Source organism: Macaca thibetana, chromosome 10, assembly GCF_024542745.1.
Source record: "Macaca thibetana thibetana isolate TM-01 chromosome 10, ASM2454274v1, whole genome shotgun sequence".
NCBI lineage: Eukaryota > Metazoa > Chordata > Mammalia > Primates > Cercopithecidae > Macaca > Macaca thibetana.
The window spans coordinates 82,162,065-82,180,112 of NC_065587.1; the positions used below are offsets into that span (position 1 = coordinate 82,162,065).

Here is an 18,048-nt window from a genome sequence, read left to right on the forward strand (position 1 = left end):
CTGTAAATTCAAATAATTACAGTAAGCTAAAGAAGCAAATAAGTTCTAATTCAAATTCCCATTTCTTATCTTTTTTTTGAGACAGAGTCTTGCTCTGTCTCCCAGGGTGGAGTGCAGTGGCATGTTTGGCTCACTGCAACCTCAGCCTCCCAGGTTCAAGCAATTCTCCTGCCTCAGCCTCCCCAAGTAGCTGGGATTACAGGTGTCAGCCATCATGCTCAGATAATTTTTGTTTTGTTTTGACACGGAGTCTCAGTCTCACCCACACTGGAGTGCAATAGTGAGATCTCAGCTCCCTGCAACCTCCGCCTCCCAGGTTCAAGCGATTCTCCTGTCTCAGCCCCCCAAGTAGCTGGGATTACAGGCTTGCACCACCATACCCAGCTAATTTTTGTATTTTTTAGTAGAGACGGGTTTCATCATGTTGGCCAGGCTGGTCTTGAACTCCTGACTTCAAGTGATCTACCCGCATTGGCCTCCCAAAGTGCTGGGAATTACAGGATGAGCCACTGCACCTGGCCTAATTTTTGTATTTTTAGTAGAGATGGCATGAGCCAAAGTGCTGGAATTACAGAAAACAGTGAGAAAGTCATGGGACTACAATGCATTGAAGGTGACTCTGCTGGCTTTTCTCTCACCTTCTCTACTTCTCTTTCTCTATGAGGTTTCACCATGTTGGCCAGGTTGGTCTTGAACTCCTGAACTCAACTGATCTGCCCACCTCGGCCTCCCAAAGTGCTGGGATTACAGGAGTGAGCCACTGTGCCTGGCCTCAAATTGCCATTCACCATCTGTACTGCTATCATATATCTACAGCAGGGTAATATGCTAAAATTTTTAAGTAGTTAATTGTGCATTTAACATACATTAAAAGTATCTAGTTTCAGCACACTTTAAAAAATAATTCGCCTTTGATATAACTTACTTTTGTATTTTGTTTCATTTGGGCTTGTCAAAAAGAATTGTTCTTTACCTCTCATCTGATACTTACATAGTTTCAAGTTTATTACATCTCCTCTATCCAAGCATTATAATCCAATTAAGCAACTGCATTTTCCTATAAGCCCTTTTACTCTTGTTTCACACTCTTTCCTGATTTTATAACTCTCAGAAGCTAGGTATTCATAAACTAGCCAAGTGAGGCAAATCAACACATAAATTTTACAGAAGTATTTCTTTTGCTCAGGACAGTTCTAAGTGCAGGGGCAGAACAGCTTCAAGACTGTTAGACATAATATCCTGCTAACATAGTCCAGAACCATCCTTAGTTCTGTTGTTGCTATTTTGCTAACCAAAACAAACAGAAAACAGTGAGAAAGTCATGGGGACTATAATGCATCAAAGGTGATTCTGCTGGCTTTTCTCTCACCTTTTCTACTAGGGTATCTAAATCTGATATGCCAAGTTTGATTTTCCTATTGCAAACTTGACAAATACACAGGACTTTATAACGTAAGAAAAATACCATGACCAGACAAAGGCTTTTATAATGAGTTCAAAGCACTGTACACACATGGAGTAATCATTCCCTATACAGCCCCTTGTACACTAGGCAGAGTAGCACAAAACTCATTATTCTTCCCTTCCCCTTTTTCCTAGTCTAGGAATGTAAGCAGCTTAGAGCAGATCAAGCAATATCACTTTGGGGTGTGCAGTGATATTCTCCATGAATTGGATCTCTCTACTTCAAATAATAACTAACCTTCATGAACAAAGTAACTGTGACATTGACTCTTCTTCAAATGTGACAAAGTACACAAAGCATAACAAGACACATTCCATGTATAAGATGCCACCTAAATACTGAGTTTAAATGAACCCTTGCAACTAGTCCATGAGAGTATCCAATTCATTTGTTCACTCAACAAATATTTATTAAGCCCACAAGTAATGTGTCAAAATTGGTTTATCCTCAGAAATCTTCCTAGATCAAATGGATTGTTAAATTTCATTCTCAGTATAAAACTAAAGATCGGAGACGGCAGGAGGGGCAAAGTAAAGAGGATGTGCAAATGAACTGAGGACAAGCAAATTTTACATAAATTAGAGCAATCTCCTTTCTAGATTTTTTAAGTGATACCATGTGTTGGTGACCTGAAATACTGGTTATTTTATAAAATGGCTGAAATGCTTGATCAGAGGAGGGATGTAAAGGGCCAAATGTCACTATACATAGAATAGAGGAAATAAAAAATGTAACTCTAAAATCATTTATCCAACTAAAAAGCAAGCAGGATAGTCAAGTAGAGCTTTTTCCTAAAGACAGTGATATTTACAGAGAGCAAATGGAAACTGGCACACATTTATGAAATTTCTATTAAATACCCAGGCCAGTGCCCAGCCTGCTGAAAGTGGCAAAACTAGGATCACCCATTGTAAAGATGAGAAACAAACCAATTACTATGAGATAGGTTTTCTTAAAAAGAATCTTAAAAAGGTATTTGGTTGATGATTTATACTAGATGTTAAAAAAACAATTATATTCATTTTTTTCTAAAGAAAAAATGTTCCCACTGGTTAAAAAATTGTGAGCTGGACCGGGCACAGTGGCTCACGCCTGTAATCCCAGCACTCTGGGAGGCCGAGGTGGGTGGATCATGAGGTCAGGAGATAGACACCATCCTGGCTAACACGGTGAAACCCGGTCTCTACTAAAAGTACAAAAAAATTAGCCAGGCATGTTGGCGGGTGCCTGTAGTCCCAGCTATTCAGGAGGCTGAGGCAGGAGAATGGTGTGAACCTGGGAGGTGGAGCTTGCATAGAGCTGAGATCATGCCACTGTACTTCAGCCTGGGCAAAGAGTCTCCAGACAGACTCCAGTGAGACTCTGTCTCAAAAAAAAAAAAAAAAATTGTGAGCTAAAAATTCCATGCTTTACTTTGAAAGGCTAGTTTAAAAAACTCGTAATTACTTACCTGCCCAACTCTCCCCGGATGTTTCAAGGCCAAGCCTCCACTGGAGACAGCAGCAGCAACATTCCCTTCGTGGTCCACAACCACAGCGCCCACCGTGTCCAAAGTGCCTGAGTCATTTTCCTGTAGAGCAAAAGTGGCACAAGTATTCACTAGGCATGGCGTGGGACAATCTGTATAGCACTTTTCTGTACAATCATGACACAACAAAATCTAAACTAATCCCTAAGTGGAACATTGAGCAATCTGCTAAAATTATCTATTAACAAGTTGCCATTTAAATCCTATTTAAGTCAAAATGTATTTTCCACAGAGAAATCCCGAACAAAAGGTGTCCTGTTGCTTTTCTCTAATAATAAGGCTATATTGTCTTTTTAATAGAGGACATATCACAATTTAATATAAATTACAGTATACAGCAGTGTCTCTTCATTCTCAAGAATTAAGTTCATGTTTGAGAATGTGTAGAGGAAAAGATCTGTGGCATAAATGAACCAATAAATACCCTTGTTAGTATTTCTTTAAGTATTATACACAAACATCTAATAGAAATACATTCCACACAATAAATTAAGAAAATGGCATTTACAATCTTAAAGTATACCACACTATCATTTTTCTCTTAGAGTTCCTTGTTTGTGAGAAACTTCATGGCAAGCTCCCTTCTCTCCTATAACAGTAAGATGCTTGCCAATTGTATGGCAGAAAAGTGTATGTTCTTGGAAGGCATCTTTGTGTTTCGATGTTTTGTTCCAGGTTCCACGTGTTTAAGGCACTTAGTGACATTTAGTGACTATGAGCAGCTGTCTCCTACCTCCAAAGTTTCTGGTCACCTGTGCAAGAGAGACAAACACTACACTACTGGATAGAAATAATGTTTAAGGGAGGCAAGAAAAAAATTCAGGGAAGAAGAAGTCTCACATATTAAAAAGGGGGCTTAAGGTAGGTTTTTAGGTTAATAGTAGACATGGTAGTGTTCTTATGCTAGGACATTGGTTTTCAAACCTTGCCCCTCAACCCTAGATCCCACCCTTACCCCCACCACCAGTATGCATGTAAGAGCCAGGCCCAACGCAGGGTTCAACATGAACAGCTCCCCATCCTGTGTGGTTTATTGCTCACACTACTGAGCAGGACTTGGTTGGTACTAAGAGATCCACAAGAAGCAAAATGACACACTAAAGCAATCACCAGAAAAGTCAATGAGTTCCTGGGGCCATCTCAGAAGCTGAGCAACATTGAAGAGTTTCTAATACTGGAAGCAGAATTCAAACAAGAGATTTTTCCCTAAAGCAAACTGGAAAACTCAGGAGTAGAGTGTGCCACAACAAAATTTTACATTAAGTCTGTTAGGAAAAGATACTTACATCTAGAATTTATATTTCTTGCTCTAAATTCTAATTTCCCTTAAATATACTGATATACTATGACAGTACTTACTTTGATAGGAAATGCTGAACTGGCTAAAAAGAATGCTATATGCCTAATCCCTCTTTTAACCACAGCTGGAGAAAGTCTAGACAATGGATCCACATGATCATATCTCAGAATGCCATAGTTCTGCTCAAGGCATGTGCCCTTCAAGAATACTTCTTAACCTGGCCATACACTCCCTGAGGAAGGGTTTGATCCACTCCATATCACGCTGAATTCAATAGACACTCAGGACATACTTATTTTTTAATTAGGATGCAGGATATCTGTATCCCTGGTGTTACAAAACATGCCCAATAGTGAATACCATGCAATGCCATCCCAGTGTCAGGGCCAGTTTTCTACCTCCGTTTCACAAGATTTGACTTCATGCAAATCCAGATGCTGCCGCTATCTTAGGGAAGACTTAACAATAACCAGACTCGCTCGTTCAGGTTGGACAAAGCAAAGTCTATCTTCTCTGCTAGGTAAGATTAAGAACAGCAGTACAGAAATGCATTAAAAACATTTTATTCCAGAAAAGATGGATAATCTTAAAGAGAAATATACTTTTAAGAGGAATATTTGTTTTATAATTCTAATAAATAATTTCCAAATCTTTATATTCTTGCAATCTCGAGTAGAGAAGTGTTAGTTCCCCAGATGCCAAATTTGATGTCTTTTTTAGGAAGGCTTCTCAAATTTTAATGTGCACACAGATCATCAGGAGAATTTGTTTCAATGCAGATTCTGATGGAGCAATCTGGGAACTATCCAAGACCGCACATCTAACAATATTCCACATTATGCTAACGGTCTAACAGCATCCCACCCCAGGGGATCATTATCCACCAAATACCTGCCCCATTCATTCTGAAGCAAACTATTTACAGGCACAAATCTGCTTAAGGAGAAACATAAACTACCTAAGGCTAACACTATGCCAGTATAAAAGATTTAAGTTCTATCTTGCTCAACTGTCAACTGACAGCTTATCACCACTATTATACTACATGGATTTGGTATGTGTATTTTAAAATACTGATCTTACACCTTTAAAAAGCAAACAAATCTCATACAAATAAACAAACTGTAAAATAACTTTCCTCAACAATAACAGAAAAGTAAAGAAAGGGTATTCTTTTAAGATTATTTTTTGGAAATACTGAGTTTTTATTGAGAGACATATGCCAGTACTTTTTGCCCTTATTCTTTGTTTTAAAATTCTGGAAATTTTTACACACTTTTTCCCCTAGCCCAAGTAAGGCATAAAGTGACTGTCTCCATTAGGCCTACCAAATAAGGATAATTGCTTCCGGTAAATAATCAAATTGGGACTTCCATCCTATTTCACTGTCCAACCTTTGAGGGACAGTTATGTCTCTTTTTTACATTTTAGTTATTTTAATGAATAAAGATTATCTATATTTATGGTATACAGCACGATGTTTTGACACAGGCACCGACTGCAGAAATCAAGCTAATTAACGTATACATTACCTCACAGAATCATTTATTTCTGGCGAGAATGCTTACAACCTACTCTCTTAAGGGTATTTTTCATTAGTTCTTTTTTATAAACTGCAACTGCTGATACTACCCATGCATTCTGTAGAACAGAATTTTATACAGGGGATAAGTAACGTATACACAATGCTATGCATTATCTGTAAAGCACTTTTCCTAGCATTTCAATCAGGATATTGTGAAGCATGAGAACTGTTATGCCTAACCAAACTCCTATAGAAAGATACAAAAACCGATGTCAGTGTAACTGGATTATACATAGATGGATTTACTCTTAACTTGGTTTTCAAAAATGAAAAATCACACAAATAATAGAGAATCCTGTTCCAAATTAAGCTAAATATTCCTAAGAGCCTGTAACACCTTAAAAAAAAAATCAGAATTACTTCATAAATATTCAAGAACTAGTTTATAGACTTCACATACTGCACAGCAAATTTAAGGATGATGAAGTAATATTTAAGCATTTTTATGAAGTGCAGATAAATTAGGTGAAAGACAAACATTGGTATTTTGGCCATAATAATTTCACAGAGCTTGGTTGTACAGGAATGAAATCTTAGAAAGGTTAAAAAACATACAATGACTGTTACTATACAGAGCTACTATTACACTCTTACACTCTATAAATACTTAAAAATATATGCACTACACGGATACACATATACCTATTGTCCTTGACTAAAACATGCTATTTCTATTACTTTTTTGATAAAGTTGTAACTAAAAAGCAACTGTATAAAACTATAGTTCCCTTCAAAATAAACATGTATAGAAAGTTAGCAGACAGGTTACATGTGTTAAAGAAAACATTGAAATAAAACTTTCTTGAAGTAACCAATAAATAAGCAGTCCCTGTTTTCTCTGCTCCAAATAGAAATGGTTATTATGTAGTTATTATAAGAATTAAATTAACACATGTAAACTACTTTAAAAGGAATAAATCCCTTAATACAAAGTTAAGGCACTTGCCACCAGAAAATTAAGCCTCTAATCTGCACTCTCTGAAATCTGCCAAGAAACCCATCTCAGTATTCTTTTTTTTTTTTTTTTTTTTTTTTTTTTGAGACAGAATTTTGCTCTTGTTGCCCAGGCTGGAGTGCAATGGCGTGATGCTGGCTCACAGCCTAAGCTTCCCGAGTAGCTGGGATTACAGGCACCCACCACCACACCCAGCTAATTTTTTTGTATTTTTAGTAGAGATGGTGTTTCACTATGTTAGCCAGGCTGGTCTTGAACTCCTGACCTCAGGCGATCCACCTGCCTCAGCGCCTCGGCGCATGGTAAGCCACCATGCCCAGCCCCAGCTACCAGTCTTTTATCTTATTAACTCGGTCTTTCTTCCATCCAGAATTACTCAAACATCAAGTAGCTAAAATATAAGAATAAACCTTAAATGTATAAGTGCGTTCTAAAATAGGTCTATTATGGGATTATCTTAATATAATGATAAAGACAGAAATGCATTCTTTGAAAACATTGAAAACATACCAACCCCTCCTCATATACCTTTGTTAGGTTTGAGAGCAGCATTATAACTGGCATGAGCTTCCACTTGAGAAATGCAGATGACTTACACCCTAACATGACAGTACAACAATGCCATCATAAAGCTTTCACATCTCTGAGTATCCTAAACATAGAGAGATGGCTCCTGCTACAGAACATCTAGACCTAGTTCTATATCTCTCACAAATCAGCCCTCCAACAGCAGGGCCACTGTGGGCTACAGTTTATCAACTATCTGTAAACAAAGTATAATCTAGCTAGGCCGGGCTGGGTGGCTCACGCCTGTAATTCCAGCACTTTGGGACGCCAAGGTGGGTGGATCTCCTGAGATCAGGAGTTCGAGACCAGCCTGGCCAACATGGTGAAACCCTGTCTCTACCACAAATACCAAAAAAAAAAAAAAAATTAGCTGGGCATGGTGGGGTGCACCTGTAGTCCCAGCTACTCAGAGACTGGGAGAATCACTTGAACCCAGGAGGTGGAGGTTGCAGTGAGCGGAGATCACGCCACTGCACTCCAGCCTGGGTGACACAGTGAGACCCTGTCTCAAAAAATAATAATAATAATTTAGCTAGAATTATTTACTCTCACCTATGTGGACTGCATGAAACCAGAAAAAATCTCAACATAGGAACACTCAATGATATTATCTTCCCTCTTCAGAAAATCATCTTCTGATGCCCAATACTATTAATGATGTTTCTTATAAACTATAGTCAAGATGTCTATTCTAAAGTAATCTTTTATTTTCTTTGTTTAATGGGTATGAATTAAATGGCTTTGCAACACTACACAAATTGGTACCAAATATATTTACGGAGCAAGAGGAAAAAACTGTATACTATATAAAAATTTAAACAGAGTGGTCAACATAGCAGACCCTGTCTCTACAAAAAATAAAAAAATCAGCCAGGCATGGCGGCACAAACCTGTAGTCTGAGCTACTCAGGAGGTTGAGGCTGGAAGATCCCCTGTGCCCAGGAGTGCAAGGCTACAGTGAGCAATCATCACATCACTGCACTCCAGCCAGAGCAACAGAGTAAGACACTGTCTCTAAACAAGTAAAAAGTAAACAATAAAATCTTTATACTACTTATTTCCTAAATCACTCAACAAAAATTAACAGAAGCATCTTCAGGTTAAAATAAAAATAAAGTGTTTGAACCATGCTTTTAGGGGGATACAACATATCTGGGTTAGAGGAATTAAATTCATACTATAAAAAAGATTACTTAAAAATTCTGAACCCTCAAAGATAGCAAAGGACAATGTTTTCTAACTGGTAGAATTCCTATACAATGTTCTGGGGTTTGCAACATTAAAGGTGGAAAAGGCAATGGTTTTCATCTTGGTTTTTAAGATAATCTTTTAAATAATGTAAAGAAATGTAAGTTTTCTCTTTAAAATGGAACAGTTTGAAGGGTCTCAGAGTCCATGTTGAATGAGTGTGTGTAAGTGATAGTAGACATCACACGAACATACTCATGGCTTAAATTATTACATAGCTAGACAGTAAATATCATCACAAAAGTAGTTTTATGCAGCTTTAAATCATTTCTATTCTCACTCATATGCAGTTTAATTAACATCATTTAACTTATACCCATAGTGAACCATTGGTTAAAGATTGAGAACCTAGGATATGCTGAAGTTGAAATAAAAATTACAGCAAGTTCCTTAAGATGACATTAACTAGGTCATTAAACTGCATTCATCCTATCAAAATACTTACAGAACACATCTCAAGGACTTCAAATATTAGTTCAAATATTTAATGATAAATATGTCCAATTTTGCTTATTTGTCAGAAATGAATATTAATCACAATTTTATAATTCTAAATCAAAATTTATAAGTTCTACATTAAACATAAACCAATCTATGAACTAACAATGAAATACTTAAGTATTTACCAAAAAGAAGTCAAAATGTATACCACAAAAAGACTTGTCAAGGGTGTTCATGGCACCTTTATTTGCGATAGCCAAAACCTGGGAACAATCCAAATGTCTATCAACAGGGGAATGGGGAAACAAATTATGATATTGTCAATATGGGAGGATTGCTAAGCAATAAAAAGGAGCCCATGCTATATGGAACAATACGAATAATCTTATATGCTGAGCAAAAGAAGCTGGACACAAAAGAATACATAGACTCCATTTTAATGAACAAGTAAAACTATGGTGAAAAAGAATCAGAAAATTGTTATCTTCATTGGGGAGGGCATTAACTACGAAGGGGCACAAGAAAACTTTCTGGAGTCGTGGAAATATTCTATATTTTGACAGGAGTATTGATTATATGGTTATATACACATGTCAAAATTCATCGAATTACACACTCAAGATGCATGCATTTTACTGTATGTAAATTTTGCCTGTAAAAAAGGCCAAAAAAAAAATCAATAGCAATGTATTATCTTAAAAAATAAAACCAAATACTCAAAACATCAAATCGTGAACAAACTTTTCAACTTTTTTCTATTGGTATAAGGCATATTTAATACACATTTGGTTGTAACTGTAAGAAAAAGGGGGAAAACCTGAAAAACATGAATGAGATATTAGGAGACATGGCTCAAAGTCTAATCTGTGGCTAACTAGAGAGAATACACAGAATAAAAGAGAGAAAATATTTAAAGACGAAATGGCTCAAATTTTCCAGAACTGATAGAAAACAAGAATCCTGATCTCCAGGAAGCCACAGAAAAAGGGAAAAAGCCAGACAGAAAAGAGATGTCACCTACAACAGAACGACAGCCAAATTCCTGGAAGCTCAGTAGGCCAGAAGGATATAATGGTTGGTATAATATCCTCAAAGAAAAGTAACTATAAACTTAGAAACGATATTCAACAACACTGCCTTTTAGGAACAAAATTAAAGACATTTATAAATATATAAATAAATCCAATGAGTTCACTGCCAGGAGGACTGCATTTAATAAAGTTTGTAAGGGGCATTCTACTTAACACTACAACCTGTCCTCCTTCTGCATCCTCCCCACCATCCACACACAAGCACACCTACTCTCCTTTCTCTATATTTTTTCCATAACATCTCATCACCTTCTAAAACGATATAATGCTCATATCATTTAAATTGCCTATCTTTCTGACAAGATGATAGGCTTGATGAAGGCAGGAACCTTTGCATATTTTATTCACTAACATATGCCAAGCACCCAGAAAAGCACTTGACACCTCTTAGGCATTCAGTAAACACCTGTTGAATCGATGAATAAATAAATAAATGACATATTTCAAGAAGAAGGGAAATAAATGAAAGAGGACAAGCAGACACGCAACAAGACATGGGTAAGGAAATACAATGGCAAACCTGCATATAAATTAAAACACATAGTGAAACCCCGTCTCAACGAAAAATACAAAACATTAGCCGGGCATGGTGGCGTGTGCCTATAGTCCCAGTTACTCGGGAGCCTGAGGCAGGAGAATTGCTTGAACCTGGGAAACAAAAGTTACAGTGAGCCGAGATCGTGCCACTGCCCTCCAGCCTAGGCGACAGAGCGAGACTCAGTCTCCAAAAAAAAAAAAAAAAAAAAAAAAAAAAAAATTCTTTAAAAATAATAACGTCTTATTGAATGTCAGATTGGATTTTAAAATCTGGCTAGATGTTATGTATGACAGATAAACATAAAGCATAAGTATATGGAAAAGTCAAAAGTAAAAGGATGGGGAAGAAAAAACTGATATGCCAAGCAGATATCAATCCAAACAATGAAACTATGTTAACATCACACAAAATAAGTGTTAAGACAGAAAGCATTAATAGAGATACAGGGCTTTACATGATAAATGCTGAAAGCTTGGAGTCACCAAGGAAATATAATAATTCTAAATTTGTATGTATTTTTTAAAAGCCTCAAATTTATGTAAAGTAAAAACAGAGAAATCAACAAATCATACTCCACAATGAGATATTTTAACACGTTTCTCTCGATTATGAAGAGGTCAAGCAGGAAAAATCAGTAAGAAATGGATGTGAATAGCATATTGAAAAGCTTGACTTGATAGCACTGACAGATCTCTGTACCCAATATTAGAAAAGAAAGTTTCTTTTTAGGCACAAACTGATCGCACATTAAATCATAAACTAAATCATTAACAAATTTCAAAAACCAATATCAAACAGAATATACTCTCTGACTATAATACAATTAACTTAGGAGACAACAGTAGATAAAATTTAGAAATTAAAAGAATAAAAAACTCTTCTAAATAATTTATGGATCAAATAAATCAACATGGGAACAAAAATACTTAATAATGAATAACAAAAATGTAGCATTTCAAAACTTGTGGGATACAGTAAAAGTAGTACAGAGAGGGAAACTTATGTCCAAAATTTTAACATCAGAAAAGAAGATAAAATTAATAAGCTAACTATCCAACAAAAGAAATTAGAAAGAGAACAAGATAAACACAAAGAGGGGGGAAAAAAAACAAAGAAAAACTGAAAAATCAATGAAAGAGATAGTTATAAACTTTAAATAAAGAGACCAAAAAAAGGCAAAGTTGGTTCTGTGAAAAAATACTTGAATGAATTCAATCTGATTGGCAATCACTTTCTCTGTGTATCACCTAAATCTCAGCAAAAGCCCATCCCTCCTGCCTTGTCCTCCAACACTAGCCTCGTCTCTCTCAAGTAATAACAGACACTGGCATCTCTGCCTCACTTGCACTTCATACAGTGCAAATGTCACTTTCCACCCCTACCCTCATCCCCACCCCACCCACACCACACATTCAAGTACTACACATCTTCAAGTGATACAGGCTCAAATAATTCCAGAAAAAGATTTCTTGGCTAGCCGCGGTGGCTCACACCTGTAATCCCTACACTTTGGGAGACCAAGGCAGGCAGATCACTTGAGGTCAGGAGTTCAAGATCAGCCTGGTCAACATAGAGAAACCCCATCTCTACTAAAAATATAAAAAAATTAGTCAGGCACAATGGCATACGCCTATAGTCCCAGCTACTCAGGAGGCTGAAGCAAGAGAATAGCCTCAACCTCAGAGGCGGAGGCTACAGTGAGCCGAGATTGCGCCACTGCACTCCATCCTGGGTGACCCAGCGAGACTTCGTCTCAAAAACAAAGATTTCTTGAATCACTTCCTGACCAAACAGGAGGCCTTTGCACCTTTCAACCTCTAAAACACATATTTCTCCCCAATACAAGAAGACCTACGAGGATCTTTGTTGGCTTCTCTTGCCCCTCATGCATCTATAAGAAACAAAGTATCATAAAATTAATATTCTTTAATTGAATCTCATCAATAACTCAAACTTTGTTCCCTCTGAAACTGCATCTTGCTCAATTGGACATGTGATCCAAACTCAGCTTAACTAAAGCAGTTTTCTATTACCTCACATTTCTGATTATTTCATATTTAGATCTTCCCTAAATGTAACATTTTTGCACATCACTCTTAAATGAGTTTGTTCCCAAAAGCACATCCTTAAACAACTGTCATGAAATATTTGGCTAGTCCCCATAATAACCAAACCGAAATCCACACCCATTTCTCGTAATATGGGAGCAGTCCTTATTTCTGGAAGTTTTGTGTGCCCTTTAGTCTACTGTTCAAAACAAACTTCTAAGACTAAAACCATCAAACATTAAGCCTCTCACTTTATTTATAAAAAAATTATATTTCTTGATATTGGTCCCATATTCCTATATTCAGTGTTTCCTTTTTGTAACAATTCTTTACTGCCCTCCCATCCTATGAGGTCATTTGGTACTGGATCACACTTTTCTCATTTTCTACTAATTCAGTTCTATTTTACTCCAAACTTTCTTGATTTCCTAAAAGTGAGAATAAGCAATGCCCATACTACACTTTAGCTCTAACTTTGTTTCTCCCACTGGAGAGCTGCTCATCCTTCACTGTAATCAGTCACCACTGTCTGGGAAATATATTCAAGAGAGAAGAAGAGAACCAAGATTATTTGGTAGTTTTACCTCATAGAGGCATGTGTATCATAGCATTAATACTTCAAAGACAGAAACAACACAACATGCTACTAACATACTGACTAATAGGATATGAATTAATTACTGGGCAGATTTAAAAATACAAAGCTAGACAACCTAAGACCTTGCTAATTATTAATAAATAGGAAGAAAATCTCCTTTATAAATGCAGGCAACCTTTTCCAATTTAGTTGTCCAATTTGGCTCTTTCCAAAAACACCTGGCTATGGTCTGGACCTCTGGTCTTTCTTTCATTTTAGGGCACATATTTATCTTCTCTAGATAAAATTACACCTTCCCTTTTAAATACGAGAGCTCTGCCAGCCTTTAAACTGAGTCTTAAAGAAGTGGGGAATAACAGATAAAGGACTGGAAGGTAGCATGGACAATCTGGATTCTATTCCTGCCAATGAAACACCATAACAATTGGGACGGACCACTTAACTTGGATTTAAATTCAACCCTTTCCAGACTGAAGAACAATATTTAACATTGACTTAATACAGTAATAAGTTACTTTATTTAACATGAAATTTTTTAAGTAGAGCATATCTATGCATATCACCAAATGGCCACATAATTATGAATATACCCATGAAAATAGAAACTGATATTCAAAATCATAAATACATACCAATTAAAGATAAGCATATTGAAAAGCAAAAAGAAAGAAAAAGTATCTATTATACTCTTTATCCTTTTGTTCCTCAATAGATCTTATTAGAAAGTAAAAATAAAGAATTGAGAGAGTAGGAAAGGAGTTAAGTATATCCTAGGATATAAAATATAACCTAAATTGTGATAGTGCCATATCCTAGAAAACCGAATGTCATTCAAATTAATCTCAGTGATACTTTCAGAGACTCTAAATAACCAAAAGCCTGGTTTAGTTCAAATAGCCACGAGGATGGGCCATTCATACATATTTCAAAATATTCCCCTCATTTGGTCAGAAGTACAATAATACAAATAAAAGTAGCAAATGTCCAGGGGGACTCTAGCTATGGTCATAATTCCTCTATGGCCTATTTTACTTTGCTAAATTCTGCAGAGAGTTTAACTTTATCAACTGACATTCCCCCACCAGGAATTACAAGGTGCCAAAACCAGCGTTTGGTTTGACTAGCAAAGTGTAGTTTGGTGTTACACATTTTTTTTTAAATACCTTACAATGGAACACACACAAGGCCAGTCAGCCCCACTCTCTTCTACTTGTCCACCTCTCTAGATCTGTCTCACACATTTAGGCTGCCTACCTGCCTGGCACCCTTGGCATCTGAGTTTGAAACCACTGTCCTGCAGAAAACCTGAGGTACAACCAAACTCATCCATTCGCAGGCCTCTGAACCCAGGACTTTTATCTGTCTTTCTACCCAGACATGTAAGTCTGACCCTTTATCCAACATCCAGCTTAAATTCCTCCAATTCCATTAAGGCTGCCATGTGAAACTCAGCAGAGCTTAGAGTGATTTCTCTATCCAGTTAATTCTTGTGGCTCTCACTGATGATTTTGTTCTTCTAACACATACCAAATGGCATGATTTCTTTTTATTGGGTAATTCCTTTGGATAAAATACATAAAGGGCAGGGTCTAGGTGCCAAATCCTCTATTCATTCTCTAAGATCTATTTAAAAACCTGTACATAAATAGCATTCAATAAATGTTTGTTGGTGATAATGTTGAGGCCAAAGGTTAAAAAAAAAAAAAAAAAAAAAGAGGACTGGAAAAGCAAAAATAAAGACTGCAAGAAGCCATGACTTCTGGTGGAAAAAACACCAATCAAAGCCCATGCACTTCTCCAAATGACTAGCTGGTAGTTCCTCAAGCTACACAAACTGATGAAGCAGTGAAAAGAGAGCACTGCCTATTTCTTGGGCTAATAATCCAAAAAGGATATTTCACAAACCTTAACCCTTCTTCACAGAAAAGACAACAATGCTTACAAAATAAAAATGCTCTTAGCACAACCAAAAAAAGGCACAATCACAAGCTTCATAAACTTGTCTGAGCTCACAAGGCAATTCATACTTCCATTCTGTAAGACCTCTAGCTCCCTTGGAAAAGCACACATCCAAAATAAACATGTGCTACAAAATGGATAGGAATTCTTGTTGTGATGAGGGTCCATTCTTTTTCCTGGCGGTGGGGGGAAGACATGGTCTAGAAGCTCACTTGTAAACAGGCAGTTTTTACCTGCGTTAACAGGAAAGGCACTTGGTCAAGTTTCTCTAGATGAGCACGCCCCCTTGTGGGCACTTCCTGACTCACCTCTTTGGAATGGCCAGTGGAGATTGTGGGCTGTTTCAAGGTTATTATTTTTCAACACTCATTTCCCTCCCTTACTTACATATTATCTTACATCTCTATAATGTTGAGTAAGAATAATAATATTATTTGGTAATACTTTAGATAACCTATCCCTTTTATTTCCCCAAACACAAGCTTATTAAAACAAGCATAGTTTTTAGACTAATGTATGTTTGAAACCCTTAAATAATAGATTTTAAACCTATTGAAAGACTGCAAAATGTACTATTAAGAGGAAATATCCTTATGTGGATTTTCTCTTTCAAAATTAATATTCAAATCATCAGCTGTAGATGCTTAAATTAGTAATGTCAACTGAGTAAAGGCACTATTTCTAGGGACTATGATAAGGATAAAGTAACAAAATGCTCATGCTTCTATGGACCTACACAAACAAAATAACCACATACACCAACCTCAAAATGGCAAATGTGTACATCAGATAATTCAGTTCAATTAACACTTATTAAGTACCTATCATCTGCACCAAGCAGAAGAAAGAAATCTGATCTGCATGGTATTAGAGCTGGCCCATAAAGGAAGAGTTTAATTAGAATTTTTGGGGAGCAAAGAAGTAGCTAATATTCCATTATTAATTATTGCTTATCCCATTAAGGGAAGGAATATGAACAAAACCTTAGAAATAAAACTGAAAAGAGAAATATATTTGGTGAGAAAAAAAGATAATTCCAGAAGGAAAATAATGGAAAAGTAGCTTGTAGCTAGGTTTCAAGAGGGTTTATAAAATTCAGCTTAAAAGTTTGGGTTTTAACCCACAGAGTAAAGATTCTATTAAAGTTTCTTCCAGGAGAGAGATAAAAACCAATGCAGGTATTTTTAGGAAATGTATCTTCCAATAGCACACAGAATTAAAATGGAATGGAGCAGGACTAGAGGCAAAGAAGCCAGGCATGAAGATACTGCAACAGTCCAGCCATTGAGGGTGAAAAGACAAAGGCTTACTGGTGGTAAATCTACTAAAAAGAAACAAGAAAAATAACAGTAGTGCATGTATTCACTATATGTTTATTGAGCATTTATTATATGTCAAGCTGAGAAACAATGGTAAATAAGACATAATAACTGTCCTCCTGGAACCTCATTCTACGGGAAGATAAAGACATCAAATAACCACACTAATAATGACAGAGAGATAATTGGAGCAGCACGATAGATTAAAGAGAGAGAAGAAGGAAGGAGACAGGCAACATTCCCTGGATCTGGAATCACAGGTGTGAAGACCTTGACACAGAAAGAATCTTGACAATGTGACCCAGAGTGAGATGGCAAAAGATTGGAAAGACTGACAGCCATGTCTGCTCCCACAGGGTCCTGGGGCTCTGTTGGGAAGCCTATACTTTATTCTTAAGAGCAGCTGGAAGAGAGTTAAGGGTTCAAGCAGGAGCATGACAACTGTACTTTTAGAAGACTCCAAGAATGCTGGGTAGAGAAATGACCGAAAGGGCAAGGCAGTTGTGGGCAGATAGGCAGGAAGCTATTGCAATCTTCCAGAAGAGTGAGTGGAGCATGATTCTAAACATGCTGAGTTAGACTGTGACGGGTCAAACAAGTGAAAGTGTGTAATAGGCAGGGGAAAACAGGCAACTGGAACAGGTTGGGACACAAAAAAAGGAAATGGAAAATACATACAGATTCATCCATTCAAACAAACCTTCATTAAATAGCTGCTAATGTGTTAGCCGCTCTGGTGGGTAGGGGAACATAAAGAGCAAGGAGCCTGACTTGAGAGAATTGGCTGCTTGGTGAAGGCTTGACTGTGAACAATGAAAGTGACCCTGAGGCAAATCCTGGAAGCAAAGAGGAAGAGCTGCAACTCCTAGAAGGGAGTTCTAGACTACCTGGAGGCAAGCTAACTGAGTGACGCTAGACATGAAGTCACTGACTGAATTCAGTCAGATAATCCCACTTGATCTAAAATGTTCCATGTTTGTTTAAGCAATGGAAGCTTTTCTAAGCCCACTGTGACATATTAGGAAGAACAAGCAACGATCTCAAATGCTGGCCCAACAGCTTACCCATTCCTGCAGATTATGATTTGGTATGTTTAGAGCAGAGCCTAAGAATCTGTAGTTTTAAAAGTCCCCAAGTGAATCTAATGGTCAGCCAGGTTTAGCATCCACTAGAATAAAGAATTACTTAAAAGAGAATCAAGGGAGTTTGGACATACTCCATGTTGACAATGAATATGTATTAGAGTATTATCAAGCTAAAAAAGACCATGGTAATTACCTAGTTCAATATGCTGACTTTACTGCTGAGGAAACTAAAGTCTAGAGAGGTTCCACATTTGCCCAAAGTCTCTGGACTGGCTTATGGTGGACCTAGATACAACTCTTGACCCTTTATACACCATCTCT

The 18,048-nt window shown here is 37.0% G+C and overlaps 1 protein-coding gene across 10 annotated transcripts in view; it reads right to left on the bottom strand.

The window, feature by feature from the left end:
* The window catches only part of TASP1 (taspase 1), a 403,549-nt gene that overhangs the window by 282,266 nt on the left and 103,235 nt on the right, over window positions 1-18,048 (bottom strand). For all 10 annotated transcript variants that reach the window (XR_007717088.1, XM_050745318.1, XM_050745319.1 and 7 more), the window contains one exon: window positions 2,916-3,035. Coding sequence is in view for 9 of the 10 variants with exons in the window: in XM_050745318.1 (XP_050601275.1) it covers window positions 2,916-3,035 (120 nt within the window). In the remaining variant the exon portion in view is untranslated. The remainder of the gene's footprint in view (window positions 1-2,915; window positions 3,036-18,048) is intronic.